The sequence below is a fragment of the Leptonychotes weddellii genome, chromosome 6 (genome assembly GCF_054177405.1).
Source record: "Leptonychotes weddellii isolate Sample4059 chromosome 6, ASM5417740v2, whole genome shotgun sequence".
In the NCBI taxonomy this organism is placed as follows: Eukaryota; Metazoa; Chordata; class Mammalia; order Carnivora; family Phocidae; genus Leptonychotes; species Leptonychotes weddellii.
This window is the reverse complement of record NC_138374.1, coordinates 137,033,914-137,050,272: the sequence shown is the minus strand read 5'-3', so window position 1 is coordinate 137,050,272 and position 16,359 is coordinate 137,033,914. Positions and strand designations below refer to the sequence as shown.

The 16,359-nt window shown below is 39.0% G+C and overlaps 1 protein-coding gene across 6 annotated transcripts in view; it reads right to left on the bottom strand.

The window, feature by feature from the left end:
* ASH1L (ASH1 like histone lysine methyltransferase) overlaps positions 1–16,359 on the bottom strand; it is a 191,864-nt gene that overhangs the window by 160,750 nt on the left and 14,755 nt on the right. For 5 of the 6 annotated variants that reach the window (XM_081825479.1, XM_081825481.1, XM_081825482.1 and 2 more), the window contains exon 2: positions 1,311–1,831. In XM_081825479.1, coding sequence (XP_081681605.1) covers positions 1,311–1,730 — 420 coding nt within the window. In that variant the 5' untranslated portion in view covers positions 1,731–1,831. Of the gene's footprint in view, positions 1–1,310; positions 1,832–2,524; positions 2,712–16,359 lie in introns of all 6 variants that reach the window. The other variant, XM_081825480.1, reaches the window with a different exon arrangement.

Sequence of the window (16,359 nt, the reverse complement as noted above, 5' to 3'; positions counted from 1 at the left end):
TTGCTCTAATAAATAAATAAAATCTAAAAAAAAAAAAAGACAAAGAAAAAAGAGAAATGGCTAAAACTTGTGGTCAACACGTGACCTAAAACAAATTTAATATCCTTTTTTTTTTAAGATTTTATTTACTTATTTGACAGAGAGATAGAGAGAGAGCACAAGCAGGCAGAGAGGCAGGCAGAGGTAGAGGGAGAAGCAGGCTCCGTGGGGCTCGATCCCAGGACTCTGGGATCATGACCTGAGCCGAAGGCAGAAGCTTAACCGACTGAGCCACCCAGGCGCCTCACAAATTTAGTATCTTTACTGCACAGAATAAGGTTAAGAAAAATTAGTTTTTTAAAAAGATTTTATTTATTTATTTGAGAGAGAGAGAGCGGGAGCACAAACAGGGCAGGCAGCAGAGGGAGAGGGAGAAGCAGGTTTCCCGCTGAGCAGGGAGCCCGATGCGGGACTCAATCCCAGGACGCTGGGATCATGACCTGAGCCAAAGGCAGTCAGCTTAACTGACTGAGCCACCCAGGCGCCCTGAAAAATTAGTTATTATATTTGGATAGCCTACGAGAAAGAGGTGACAATTTTTAATGTATCAACTTGCTTTATGAAGAGTGACAGGAATTAATCCTTGTATTAAACAGTTCATTTTACAAAAGCTTTCAACGTATGGGGCGCATAGGTGACTCAGTTAGTTAAGCTTCCAACTCTTGATTTCAGCTCAGGTCATGACGTCAGGGTTGTGAGATTGAGCCCTGCTTAAGATTCTCTCTCTCCCTCTCCCTCTGCTTCTGCCCCTCCCCTACCCCTCACACTCTCTCTCTCCTTCTCTTAAAAAAAAAAAAAGAATGAAAAACCAAACCAAACCAAACCGAACACAAAAACCCACAAAAGCTTTCAACATATGGTAGTTAACTGGATCCTTACAACCACCTTTAAAAGGTAAGTGGTATTATAATCATTTGACATCTTTGAGCCTCAATTTCTTTCCTGTTAATCTTCTATAACAATGCTAGTAAATAGGAAGGTGAGATTCAAATGTAGGAAATTCCTAACTGCAAAGCCAGTATTCTTTCCACTATCACATGCAGGAGTAACAACACAGGTATATCCCATTTCAAATGTCTGCCATACAAATACACATGCATTCACGGTCATGCTATCATGCACGTCCCTGACAAGCCTCAGAGCCTCTTGTAGTCTCACAAAACGGACTACTTGGAAATAACAGAGATTAAAATCAAACTTCCCGTAATAAGTATGAAAGCTGGATAAAAAATTAATAAAGAAATCCAAGTAATGTCAACAATTCTACTCACCCGTTTTGAAGGACAGTGCTCATTCTTCTCATCTGTCATCTTCCCACTTTTAAGTGCTTTCCTTGGGTGCTTGATAGTTGTTTTTATGGCAGGTCGACATACATAGTTCTCCAAGTTTTTTGGAGGTTTTTTAGTTCTCTTAGCCTGAAGGCCAATTTTCAATTTTAAGTTTCCCTCTGAAAAGTTTGTTTCTTTCACTGAAAACTGTTGCTGTGCATCAGTCAAACCATCCTCCTTCCCTGCTTCGCTGTTTCTTTCCCGATTCCACTTGCGAAGGTCCTCTTCCTCTTTTGTGCTGTTCTCTAGCTCTCCTTCTCTCTTGCTGACCACTGTGCCAGTACCGATGGCAGAGGGACTCTTTCTTGAAAATCCTTCAGAGTCAGAACCCAATCCTAACATAGCAGTATTTCTAGGGTCCATCACAAGTGTCTGTTATTGCCAAGGAAGCTTAGGGAAATTTTACAGAACTGTGTTCCATAAAAAACAGGGATCTCCAAAACTTGCATCCAGCATCTCTTTCTCTGCAGGATAAACCGTAACAAAAATTCATCAGAAAAGAAAGAAACTATTGCTTAATGTGAAAAATGGGTATAAGGGGAGAGGGGCAAGGAGGTCAGGAAGAATCCCAAATCACAGTTATAACTAACCAAAATACAGTACAAAATGAACTTAAATTAATTTAGTTATAAATAAATTTAAAATTTTAGAATAAGCTTATTATTCTACAGATACCATAAACTAGTTGTAGTGATACATGTTATGGACTGGTTTTAGTGCTCCAACCTTTTTTAAAAGGTTTCGGGCTTTTCAGGTTAGGACTCTTAGGCTGGAATTATCTCTGCTGCTGGTGTACAATTAAACTCTGAATTCATTCACTCATTCATTCATTCAAAAATATTTCTGAGCTCCTATCATGTGCCAGGCATTGTGCAAAAACCTGGAAACACAGTACTCAACAAAACAGACCCAGTTCCTAAATTTACAAGACTTATACTCTAGTGAGAAAGACAAACACTAAAAAATCGTTGTATAAATGATTTATAACAATTGATATAAAAACTTTGAAAACCAGAAATTTAATTTTACAAGTTTTCCTAATAGTGAATAGTCAGTTGGCATGCTTTAATTCCCCAAATCCATAAATATTTTTTTCCAAATTCATAAAATATTTTTAAATGAGCAAATTATTATTTTATAAAAGATATACACCTTACCTGTGAATCTGAATAATCTACACAGGGCAACCTCCTTCTCATAAATAAAGATCTTCAGGAAACCAGATTACCATATAATCAGAAGGCTGACTAGCAAATATAAAACCAAAACAATCCACTATTCTTGAAGATTGATAGACTAGTTTTTATTCTAAGCATATATCCAATCAAGATCCAGGACAAGTATCTGAAAAAAGAAGAACAGCCTATTCCTTAGAACATTCCATTTATGAAGTAGAATATTTCATAGTTTAAACTACGTGCCTTAAGACTTTTCTTTCTGACAAGATCGTAAGATTCTCAAGGACAAAGATCATACAACTATTTCACAACTTCTACAAGGAATGTAAGTAAAATGCATAGCCCGATGCCTAGCAACACAGCAAGGGTTCAAGAGAAGGTACCAATAATTAATTATGATTACTAAGAGTAGCAGCATATTAAGTATTCAGTAAATACTGGCCAGTTGACTAAACTCTTCAGTTTGTTCCCACTCTGTTCATTCACAAAAACAGCCACAACGGTAATCTTCCAATCAGCTCACTCTAACAATTCTTGCTAAATGCTTCACAGATTAATGCTTCACAATAGTTTTCAAGGCTGTTCATAATCCAGCTCGTAAATATTCAAACTTGCTTGTCCTTACTTCCCAACACACATCCCCTATGACGTCGTCAATTCAGTTTCCTTTACTGTCCCTAACAGATCATGTTCATTTTTGCTTCTGTGCCGTGTGCTTTCTTTCCCTCTAAAAGTACAAAGTCCTGGGGCGCCTGGGTGGATCAGTCGGTTAAGTGGCTGCCTTTGGCTCAGGCCATGATTTCGGGGTCTTGGGATCAAGCCCTGCGTCAGGCTCCCTGCTCAGTGGGGAGTCTGCTTCTCCCTCTCCCTTTGCCCTCCCATGGTCGCTTTCTCTCTCTCTCAAATAAATTAATTGAAAAAATAAAAAAGTACAAAGTCCTATCTTGTCTGAGATGGGTTCATAATCCTGAAATTTAAAACTCTGAGAACCAGAAGCTTTTTCATAATTCACTGAGGACAAAACCTGACCAGACCTGATTTGGATCCATTTTGGTCTTAATCACCACAATTTTTGTGAATAGTCATACATTTCAATGCAAAAGTATTACTGTGCTTGATGAAGGAGTGCTACTCTAAACACCACTGTGGAAGTAACCCAATCTACTCAAAAAACAAATTTTTGGATGATGCTTTGTGGACTTACGTTTTAACACTTACATTTAAGCTTGCATTGACCTGATCCTTCCCTGAATACCTATTATCCATATAGGATCACAATCTGAGTAATCAGCTTTTTTTCCTCCTTCTTCCAAATTTGTCAACTACATCCCCAAATAATTACAGTGTTAAGCTTCATGAGGGTAGGGACCTCTTCTGGCTTGTTCACGACTATTTTTCCAGCACCCAGAATGATGAACAGCACATATATTAGTATCCAATAAATAGCTGAATGAATGAATTTTAAGGTCCCTATAGCTTCTAACATAATATCTGGCATTTAGAAAATGTTTCTCCTTTCCTTTCTTACATGAGTTCACCTTCTGTTATAAGAGTCCTATATACAAGTTTTATCTTATATGTTTATTATATATATTTCATAGAGGTAGTTTTCTATAAACTTACTACAGTATCTTAATCGCACTAGTAACAGCTTCAAAATTATATCTTATACCTCCTTCTGTCTCTGTACCATCAAAGCTGGTCTAAGAAAAATCATGTTCATTGATCTCACTTTACATTCCTGAACGCTAACCTCAACTGGACCCTTAGTGCTGAAACCTATTTCCCTAATCCGCCAGTCTCCCACACAGCTACTTGAAGTCATCTCCACCCTCACTGATTTTGCTTCCAATCTGATGATGGCAGTAGAAACAATCAGAAGAAAACTGCCACAAGCCCCCACTATACTGACCCACCTCCTGTGTGTCTGTTCCTATAGATTCTGCCTTCCCTACTACCATAATATAGTGGGGCACCTGGGTGGCTCAGTCGATTAAGCATCTGACTCTTGGTCTCAGCTCAGGTTTTGATCTCAGGGTTGTGAGTCCAGGCCCCATGTTGGGCTCCACACTGGGTGTGGAGCCTGCTTAAAAAGATAATAATAATTAAAAAATACATATATTTCCAACCCCTCCACTTGAGCACTAAAACCTACCCTCTCCTTGCCTTCTCAAGAGCTTTATTAGGGCAACTATCCTTTCTCCCTTGCATCATACATTTCTCATTTTTCCTCTGGATGATACCAATCAGCATGAAAACATACTACAATATTTCTCATCTAAGAAAACTCCTCTTGACCCCATATCTTCTACCAGCTTCCCATTTCTCTGTCCCCCTCTTATAACCAAACTTATTCAAAGGGCAGTCCATTCTTGCCATCTCTAAATCCTCACCTTTTTTCTCTGGAATGCACCAATCACACTTTCACCACCACCTCTCCAAATAAACTGCTAGTCAAGGTCACTAACGTACTCCATGCTACTAAGTACACCGGTCAGTTCTTAGTCCTCTACTTGACCTAGCCACAGAATGTGACACAGTGGAACAGCCCCATCGTCTCTGCACTGACTTCCAGGAGCCCTCTCTGGATTCTTCTGCCTTACTGGCTAGTCAACCTCAGTCTCCTTTACCAGTTTTTCCTTTTCTCCCTGAACTTTATTAAACACTGGCGCACCCCAGGGCATGCTCTTCCCTTCCCCATCTACACTTACTTGCTAAATGACCAAATCCAAACTTTTGGCCTCAAATTCCATCTAACACTGTTGATTCACAAATTTCTGTCACTAGATAGAGACCAGGTGGGACCTCTTCCTCGAACTCCAGAATCCTATATCTAAATGCCTACCTGACACACTGCCTAGATGTCTACTAGACAGACACTGCAAGTTCAGCCTCCTTAAAATCAGTTCATCTTCTGCCTCATCCCCCCCAACTGTTCTTCCCACAGGCTTCCTCATCTCAATAAATAAATGCAACTCCAGCTAGAAATATTTAGGCTAAAAATTCCTAATCACCCTTAACTCCTCTTTCACATGCCTCACATGTCCATTTAGTCAGCAGTCTTCTTTACCTTCGAAATACATGCACATTCTATTTCTCGCTAATTTGACAGCTACCACTCAGATCCAAGTGATAATATGTCACCTGGACTACTGCAAAAGTCTCTTCACTGGCTCGCTCCTTGCTTCAGCCCTTTGTATCTCTTTAGTCTTCTCAACTCAGCAGCCAGGTGACCCTTTAAAAGCTTGTGTCTGATCATGTCATTCCTGGGCTCAACACCCTTTCAATGGCTTCCCACCTCACTCAAAATGGAAGTCAAAGTCCTTACAATGGTCTAAAGGCCCTATTTACTCTACTGTACAATCCACTCTCTCTTCCACCTCTTACCAAACTCCCCACTTAGTTCCAAGAAGGGGGGGTGGAGAGCAGAGGTCTCCTCTTTCTGTTTCTCAAAGTAAAATACTCCTACCACAGGGCCTTTGCAATTATTATTCTGCCTGACTAGAACACTCCTTCCCCAGATAACTAACTGCACGATTTGCTCTTTCATGTCCTTCACCTTTACCTAAATGTAACCTTATAGAACAGGCAATCTCTGACAATCCTTTATAAAACTGAAAAACACTTATCGCACCATCTTCTTCTAACATTCTGTCCTGTTTTATTTTTCTCCATGGCTCTTCTTACCATCTGGTGTACAATGTATTTATTTATTATGGATGTCTTTCCATTGGGATGTAAAGTGCCCCAAGGAAATGGATTTTTGTCAGTTTAGTTCAATGTAATGTCCTAGCACCTAAAACCGGACCTGGCATGTAGGTGTTCAATAAGTATTTGAATTAATTGCATGTCTTTTCTGGGATGTATCTTACTGGCTTTAATTTTTTATTTTCTAGTCATTTTCTCCCCTTTCTTTCTTCTTTCTTGTTTCTTATTTATCTATTTTTAAGTAGGCTCCACGCCCAGTGTACAGGCCAGCACAGGTCTTGAACTCACGACCCTGAGATCAAGACGTGAGCTGAGATCAAGAGTTGGACACTTGGGGCACCTGGGTGGCTCAGTAGGTTAAGCATCTGCCTTCAGCTCAGGTCATGATCTCAGGGCCATGAGATCAAGCCTCGAGTCTGGCTCCATGCTCAGTGGCTGAAAATTCTCCCCCTCTTCCTCTGGCCCTCCCCCCTGCTCTCTGCCATTCTCTCTCCGTCTGTCTCTCTAAAATAACTGAATACATCTTAAATTAAAAAAAAGAGTTGGACACTTAATCGACTGAGCCACCCAGGCACCGCATGTTTCTTAATTTTTTTTTTTTTAAGATTTATTTATTTATTTGAGAGAGAGAATGAGATAGAGAGAGAGCATGAGAGGGGGGAGGGTCAGAGGGAGAAGCAGACTCCCCGCCAAGCAGGTAGCCCGATGCGGGACTCGATCCCGGGACTCCGGGATCATGACCTGAGCCGAAGGCAGTCGCTTAACCAACTGAGCCACCCAGGCGCCCTCTTAATTTTTAATACCCATCCTGGGTTTCATATTACTAGTGGTGAACTAATACACCTGCCATGTATTTTTTTGGTTAGTCATGAAAACAAATCTGTTCTAGAATAAAAACAAATAATTTACACAGAAACAACTGCTTTTATATCCATTTAAATTTCCCTACATTTTTTTCATAATGAAGGAATCCAGAGCTCTTCATATATATATGTATAAATGTGAAGCAGAACTTCAGTATTTCCTCCAAAGAACTCAAAAGCATTTTTACCAGCACTTACTTTTAACACATTACAGAGAAGGGTTTGGAGAGCATGATTCTCTTCATTTTAAAATGGAAAAACTGAATCTCAGTGACACAGATTATTATATAAATATCAACAAACTAAAAAAGAATTTGAAAACACTGATCACTACCCCAGAAATGTATGTAAGAATAGAGAAATATGTTTCCCTAACTTGATCAAAGAGGAAAAAGAACAGTATGCCTAAGGGCATATTTTGTGAATCCATCTAGGCAGTGAGACTGGAAAAGCATGATTGGCAAACCCTACATACCAAAATTTAAGTGTTTCTAGTAAAGATAAATCCAAATTCTGAAGATACTTCACAACAAAGAATGCTTTTTATCTGCTAAATGTAAACTGCTTGAAAACCAGTCCCTATACCAGCTGCCAGAATTCTGATACTGAACTCTGAAAACAGTATTCTTTGTGAACGATACTCTTTCAGCTTTTGGAAAGGTATCTATATAATCTAGGTTTTCTATCCAGGGACAAGGATGCCATGTTGTTATACAATGTATTCTGGTTCCTACTACAATATATTCAAGGCAAAATATAGTTCCAAGGGGAAACACAGAACTAAGACTGCTAGAATCTCTTTACTCTAAGAGACATATTCAACATTCATCTCACATGCAACGTTGGGATTTACAGGATATCTTCAAATCACTGAAACAATCCAGAACAGTCTAGTCCAAATTCAAGGGAAACTAACACTAAATCTATATCATGAAGCCCTTTCAATGAGATCATTTTAACTGTGAACAAGCTTTTTTTTTTTTTTTAAAAGATTTTATTTTTATTTATTTCAGAGAGAGAGAATGAGAGACAGAGAGCATGAGAGGGAGGAGGGTCAGAGGGAGAAGCAGACTCCCTGCCGAGCAGGGAGCCCGATGCGGGACTTGATCCCGGGACTCCAGGATCATGACCTGAGCCGAAGGCAGTCGCTTAACCAACTGAGCCACCCAGGCGCCCCTGTGAACAAGCTTTTTAGAAAATTACTAATTACTAGGGTGCCTGGGTAGTTCTGCATTCAGTGGAGTCTGCTTGTCTCTCTCCCTCTGCCCCTCCCCCCCAACTCGTGCGCACACATACGCACTCTCAAATAAATGAGATCTAAAAAAAAGGAGAGAAAATTACTAATTGTATTAATAGGATATATACATTATATCAACACAAGGCATGATAATCTTTTTTTTTTTAGATTTTATTTATTCATTTGACAGAGAGAGAGAGAGAGAGCACAAGTGGGGGGGGGGAGCGGCAGGCAGAGGGAGAGGGAGAAGCAGGCTCCCATCTGAGCAAGGAGTGGGATGCCAGGCTCCATCCCAGGACCCTGTGATCATGCCCTGAGCTGAAGGCAGAAGCTTAACTGACTGAGCCACCCAGGTGCCCCAAAGCATGATAACCTAACAACATATTAGATACTACCTATAAATATACAAAATAAATCACATTTCATAGTGATTTATGAATGCTCTATTGCTATATATTCATATATTATTGCAATATGACAATACCTGGGCAAGCAATACAAATATAAAACTTTTGAACAGGAATTGCTCAAACTTGTTTTTACCTCATACCCTATTCCCTCTATGAAGTGATGACTACTACCCACCCACACCTCCCATACTAATCTCACATCCAATTAACAAACAACGGATCTGATAAAAATAAACAAATTCACTGTTAACACAGTGCTCTGGTCTGTGAGATACCAAACCATTATGGAAAACAATTCAACTAAGTTTGGAGACCATTTTGTGTACATACCTTGTCTATCATAACAGGTTGGAAGGGAAGAGGCATACTTTGATAAAACACTATTTAGCAAGGCAATATAAAATCAACTATGTATTTTTTATTTAATTTTTTTTTAGATTTTATTTATTTATTTGACAGAGAAAGACACAGTGAGAGAGGGAACATAAGCAGGGGGAGTGGAGAGGGGAAGCTGGCTTCCCACAGAGCAGGGAGCCCGATGCAGGGCTCGATCCCAGAACTCCGGGATCATGACCTGAGCCGAAGACAGACGCTTAGACTGAGCCACCCAGGCGCCCCTACTATGCATTTTTTTAAATACTACAAAACTGAGTCCTTCCAGTGGATGCATTAGTTAAATTAAAAAAAAAAAAAATTACATACCTAAAAATTTACTGACCTCTTATATTTGCAAAGCTCTATGCTAATGTTATACAGATTACCTCAGTTACTATTATTATTCCATTTTCAGAGATGAAAAAACAAGTTAATAATCAATAAAAGCTTGAGCCCAGGTCTGCTGGTTCCTCTCAATACTATGTTACGCTGCCCTCCAAAGATCATTTTCATTCCTGGTCTTACTACTCCTCTCTGTTACATCTAGCATACTTGCTATTTGAAACTCTCGCTTGTCTTCTATGATCACACATTCTACTGGCTCTCCAACTACCTCTGCAACCATGATTATCATTTCCTTTATGCATTCATCATCCTTAATCTATCCCTTCATTCAATGAATATTCTGAGAGCCTAAAATATGTTTTGAGAATTGTGATACCCACTGTAGAAATAGTTATAAATAATTCAATATGGTCCTAAGTCTTATGAACTTTAAATTTTAGAGGGGGAGGCAGATAAATGACCAATTATTTATTTATTTATTTATACTTATTTATTTATTTAATTTTTTTTTAAAGATTTTACTTATTTATTTGACAGAGAGGGACACAGCGAGAGAGGGAACACAAGCAGGGGGAGTGGGAGAGGGAGAAGCAGGCTTCCCGCGGAGCAGGGAGCCCAATGCGGGGCTCGATCCCAGGACCCCGGGGTCATGACCTGAGCTTAACCACTGAGCCACCCAGGCGCCCCTGACTAATTATTTAAATATGTGATTATAACTTATAATAAATGTGAAGGTATTGAAATATGAGGTAGTATATCAAGGAAACTTGGAGTAACAGGGAATATATCTTAGAAAAATAATTAACTTTAAGCTGAGACCCAGTCTGAGTAGGAAACAGCCAGGCAAAAGAGGCATTAGGAGATACTTCAAAGGTGTAACTGATTTGATTTTCAGCAAGATGCAGGAAAGGAGGGAGAGAATTGAAAACGTAAGCAACTGGTGAATTGTATGGTAGTACCATTTAGACATTCCATCAACAAATTATTTACCAAGTGACCATTATGTAACAGGAACTGGGGACATAGCAGTGCAAAAACACAAAAATCCCTGCCCTCATGTGGCTGACGTTATAAAAGTTGTCTGCTGGGATGAGATTAAGAGTTCAGTAAGTATGTTAAATTTTAGATGTCTGTGAAACATTTAAGTAGAAAGGTCAAGCCGACAGCCAGGAACACATGCACATATGATATACACAGAAGGAGGCAGTATGATGACACTCTATAAACATATAATAGAGTTTTACAATTTTTTTTTCAACCTGATAAGAAAGATATTTTATATTAACTCTAATATGTAAGAATAACTTTTCTTTCTTTTTGGGTAAGTACATTTATCTAAAATTATCACATTGCAGATTGAACAATGTTGGCAGATTTTTAGCTTAAGTATAGTTTTTCTCATCCGTGATAAATTTTTGTCTTCTCTGTGGTCCTTATCAAACACAGTAAGAGACTGTAATCATTATTCTATTTCTCAACAGTAAGAAAACAGATATAAATTAACTATATAAGATCTTAAAAAATTACAGCACATTACGTATCTTAATTTGCCATAGCTTTTATACTCCTTCATCATACATCTTATGGATGACCATCCTATTTCTTAGGATATATCTTATTAGCTAAGTAAACACAGTACCTACCACCAGTTGCTCAAGTTGGAAACCTGGCGGTCATCCTTGCCTCCTCTCACTCCCCTATTCCCAGTGTGACCCTAACACCAAAACTTGTGAATTCCACATAAATAATTTCTGATTACACCCAGTTCTAAGTCCACTGCCATTCTGTCCAAAACAACAACAAATCTTACACAGAATATAGCAGCTTTCTAACTTCTCTGTATATCCACCTTGTTCTCCTCCAACCCCTGCTCTAAGATGCAGCTAGAAAGATGATTTAAAAAATTTATTTAAAATATTTTTTTAGAAATATGATTTAAAAAATAATCTGATGTCATTTCCCTGCTAGATTAAGGGAGAGCTCCCTGTTAAGTGCTCATGCAGCATTTTCTAAGTCTCTTAACACTCATCATCATAGTAAGTTATATGCTTTTTTGGGGTAAATTATATGCTTAATACCCATATTTTCCACTACAGCATTTATTCCATGAGAATAAGAATCCTGACTGCCTTATTTGCTGCAATATCCTTAGCAAAGTACCCGGAACATAAAAGGTATTCAATAAATATCTACTAACTGAATAAGAAAACATACATAATACTACATTTTAAATTACATATGTAGACAAAAACTAAAATAAAATGAAAATAAAAAACAAATAAAAATACTAAAGGATTGACATTTTTCTTTAAGTATTATATAATCTTACACTGTTATTACGATTTTAAAAATAAGCACTATGTATATCACCATGTAATTTGCTCTTCAAAAGTAAAAGGGTAAGCAGTGTACTAACTGCCTTAAGATGTTTTATATTGAATCACTGATATACAAATCACTGAAATCACAAAAAGCTAGACTATCTTCATAAAGATACCAAGAAATCTTGAACTATGTTCCTAAATAATTTATATAACATAAACTACACTTACAGAGTTGGATAAAGCTTTTTTCTTTTTTTTAAGATTTATTCATTTGAGAGAGAGAGAAGGAGGTATGCGAGCAGGGGGAGGGGGGAAAGGGAGAGAATCTCAAGCAGACTCCCCACTGAGCACAGAGCCCAAAGTGGGGCTCAATCCCATGACCCTGAAATCATGACCTGAGCTGAAATCAAGAGTCGGATGCTCAACCGACTGAGCCACCCAGGTGCCCCGGACAAAGCTTTTTTTTCTATACTTAACTACAGAACAACATTCATTTAAAACAGAGTGACAACCACCAATAATTCCTAATTTTCAAAGCACTCATCACCAATAAATCTAGCTGTTTTCACACTTACGTACGGTACATATTTCTTAAATTCCAAGATGCTAGTAATTTAAAAAGGGTTCATGAATCACTGACCGCATTTTCAGGAGAAAAAATTTTTAACCACTACCACATTAAATATAATTATCAATTGTGTTATTTCCTAATTTCAGAAACATAAAACTGGGAGAAAAGAATATGTCTCATGACCAAGGAAATACTGTATTATACCAACAAACTAATTCTGACAGTCAGAACAAGAAAGTCAGATAGGAGACATAAATTACAATTAGTAAGCCACAGGGGAAATACACACAGAAAGCATTCCTGGGCCGCCTGGGTGGCTCAGTCGGTTGGGTGTCTGCCTTCGGCTTGGGTCATGATCCCGGGGTCCTGGGATCGAGCCCCGCGTCGGGCTCCCTGCTCAGCGGGGAGCCTGCTTCTCTCACTGGCTCACTCTCTCAAATAAATAAATAAAGATCTTTAAAAAAAAAAAAAAAGCATTCCCAAAGCTAAATCCTGGGAAAAAAATTATACTCACCGACTGTCACATGGATAATCTAATCAAACCTTGCTTAGCTCTTCCTGAGAAGTAAAGTTAACACAGCTCAGATGTATACACTTAACTCTGTTTTTGTTTTTGTTTTTTTAAAAAAAAGGTGGAATGGGGCTGTAGTGGAAAGGAATATATAGAGATGTTGATTTCTACCCCTAGGGAATTCTAAAATGGCAACAGGAGGGAAGTAAAAGTTACATCAGATTTTCCCATAAATGAATTATTGTATTCTGACAAGGGTTAGGGACTGTGAACTCAGGGCCAATGCACGTGGTTTCACATTAAACAAAAGAGCCACTTCAAAAGGGCACCACTCACATTGTAAATATCTTACATTTGTTTTTTATAAAAATTTTCTGTGGAGAAATGAATAGGAATGTAAAATGGTGCAGACACTTTGGAAAACAGTTTGGCAGTTCCTCAAAAGGTTAAAGAGAGTTACCAGATGGCCCATCAAGTTCACTGCTAGGTATATACCCAAGAAAAATGAAAATATGTTCACAGAAACTTGTATACAAATGTTCACAGCAACATTATCCATACAATGGAATGTCATTCATCAATAAAGAAGAATGAAGTCCAGGGCAACTGGGTGGCTCAGTCAGTTAGGTGCCCAACTCTTGACTTTAGCTCAGGTCATGATCTCAGAGTCCTGAGATGGAGCCTGTGTTGGGATCCACCCTCAGTGGGGAGTCTGCTTGAGATTCTCTCCCTCTGCTCTTCTCCCCGCTCATACACGTATGTGCGCTCTCTCTCTCTCAAATAAGTAAATAAATCTTTAAAAAAAAAAGAAAGTAAGCAGCACTGGTACATACTACAATGCAGATGTATCTTAAACATTATGCTAAATGAAAGATGCCAGTTCCGAAAGACAACCTGTGGATTCCATTTATACGAAATGTCCAAAAAAGGAAAATCCATAGAGAAAGAAAGTAGATTAATGGTTACCTACGCATGGGGAAAAGGGGAATGTCTGCGATGGAGTGACCACTAGTTAATGGACACCAAGATCAAATGTTCTAAGATTAGGTAGTGGTGATGGTTGTATTACTATGTGAATATACCAAGAACCACTGAATTGTACACTTTTTTTTTTTTTAAAGATTTTATTTATTTATTTGACAGAGAGAGAGAACACAAGTAGGCAGAGTGGCAGGCAGAGAGCGAGCGAGAAGCAGGGTCCCCACCAAGCAGCGAGCCCGATGTGGGGCTTGATCCCAGGACCCCGGGATCATGACCTGAGCCGAAGGCAGACGCTTAACCGACTGAGCCACCCAGGAGCCCCAACTTTATTTTTTTTTTAAAGATTTTATTTATTTATTTATTTAACAGAGAGAAAAAGGTAGCGAGAGCAGGAGCACAAGCAGGGGGAGTGGGAGAGGGAGAAGCAGGCTTCCCACTGAGCAGGGAGCCCGATGGCGGGGCTCGATCCAGGACCCTGGGATCATGACCCAAGCCGAAGGCAGACGCTTAACAACAGCACCTAGGCTGAATTGTACTCTTTAAATTGTAGATTATATAGGACACGAAACACATCTCAATGAAGCCTTTTAAAAATTTTCTGGCAGATCAAAATAAGGTACCTTGTGGAAGGGGTTCCTTTCCTTGCATAAAAACAAAATGTGGGCTAGTGGTAATCTTGTAAAAACTTTTTTCAATTAATAGCTTTCAACATGGCAACAAGCTGATTTATTTGACATATGTTGCTACATGTTGACCTAACTGGCTATTCATTTGGAGAAGACAAAGATCCATTCTTCAAGTTACACTAAAAAATAATTTCCTCATGGATTTAAGAGCTATATGCGAAAATGAAAGTATCTGAAGGATTTTTGTGAATATTTCTTTTTTCTTTTTTTTAAGGTTTTATTTATTTATTTGACAGAGAGAGACACAGTGAGAGAGGGAACACAAGCAGGGGGAGTGGGAGAGGGAGAAGCAGGTTCCCCACGGAGCAGGGAGCCCGATGCGGGGCTCGATCCCAGGACCCTGGGATCATGACCTGAGCTGAAGGCAGACGCTTAACGACTGAGCCACCCAGGCGCCCCTTTGTGAATATTTCTATAGCCTACTGTAGAGAAACCTTCATAAGCAAATCAAGAAACTAGAAGCCATAAAGGAAAATACTGACAGATTTGATTATATAAAAACATTATAGATCAGTAAGGTTAAGAGTTATTCTATAAACTGGTAAGTAAGAAATGATAAAATACGAGAGATATGCACAGGCAATCACAGAAAAGATGGAAATAATCAAGTAGAAACATAAAAAGAGGCACTATATCACTAGTAGTCAGGGAGGTATGAGTTAAAACAAGACAGTTTTCACTCATCGGTTTGGTTGAAATTTTATTTATTTTTTATTTTTTTTTTAAAGATTTATTTATTTATCTGAGAGAGCTAGAATGAGAGAGAGAGAGAGAGTACATGAGAGGGGAGAGGGTTAGAGGGAGAAGCAGGCTCCTCGCTGAGCAGGGAGCCCGATGCGGGACTCGATCCAGGGACTCCAGGATCATGATCTGAGCTGAAGGCAGTCGCTTAAGCAACTGAGCCACCCAGGCGCCCTGGTTGAAATTTTAAACACTGACAACAACTACTACTAGCAGAGTATACAGGCAAATAAACACTAGTGGCCACCATCATTTATTCTGGAAAGCACTACTTACAGCATCTATGACAATTTTAAGTTTTACATACTCTCAGACTTCAATAGCAATTTTGAGGTTCTTATCATAGAAAAACAAAAGCACTAATAAATGATTTATTATAGCACTGCTTAATGTGGCCACAGGAAAAAAAAAGATATACATATATTCATACACACACAAATATAGAACGATGTCTGATGGGGCACCTGGGTGGCTCAGTCGTTAAGCGTCTGCCTTTGGCTCAGGTCATGGTCCTGGGGTCTTGGGCTCGAGCCCCGCATCAGGCTCCATGCTCAGCGGGAAGCCTGCATCTCCCTCTCCCGCTCCCCCTGCTTGTGTTCCCTCTGTCAGATAAATAAAATCTTAAAAAAAAAAACAAAAACAAAACCATTTCTCCCATTTTTCAGTAAAAGAGCAAGCATGAGGTTATTATGTGTAAGGAATAGAAAAAAAAAAAACCCATATGTATTTTTATGCATACAGAAATAAGTACAAATGATTATACACCAGCTAACAGCACTGGTTATTTTAGGGGTTTGGAAGTAAAAGGGAAATAAAATTATGTACATTTTTTCTTGACCTGTTACAGAATTTGTATTAGTTTCATAACTAAGCAAAAATCCAATAAAAACAGGGCGCCTGGTGGCCCAGTTGGTTAAGCGACTGCCTTCGGCTCAGGTCATGATCCTGGAGTCCAGGATCGAGTCCAGCACTGGGCTCCCTGCTCAGCAGGGAGTCTGCTTCTCCCTCTGACCCTCCCCCTCCATGCTCGCTCTCTCTCTCAAATAATTAAATAAAATCTTT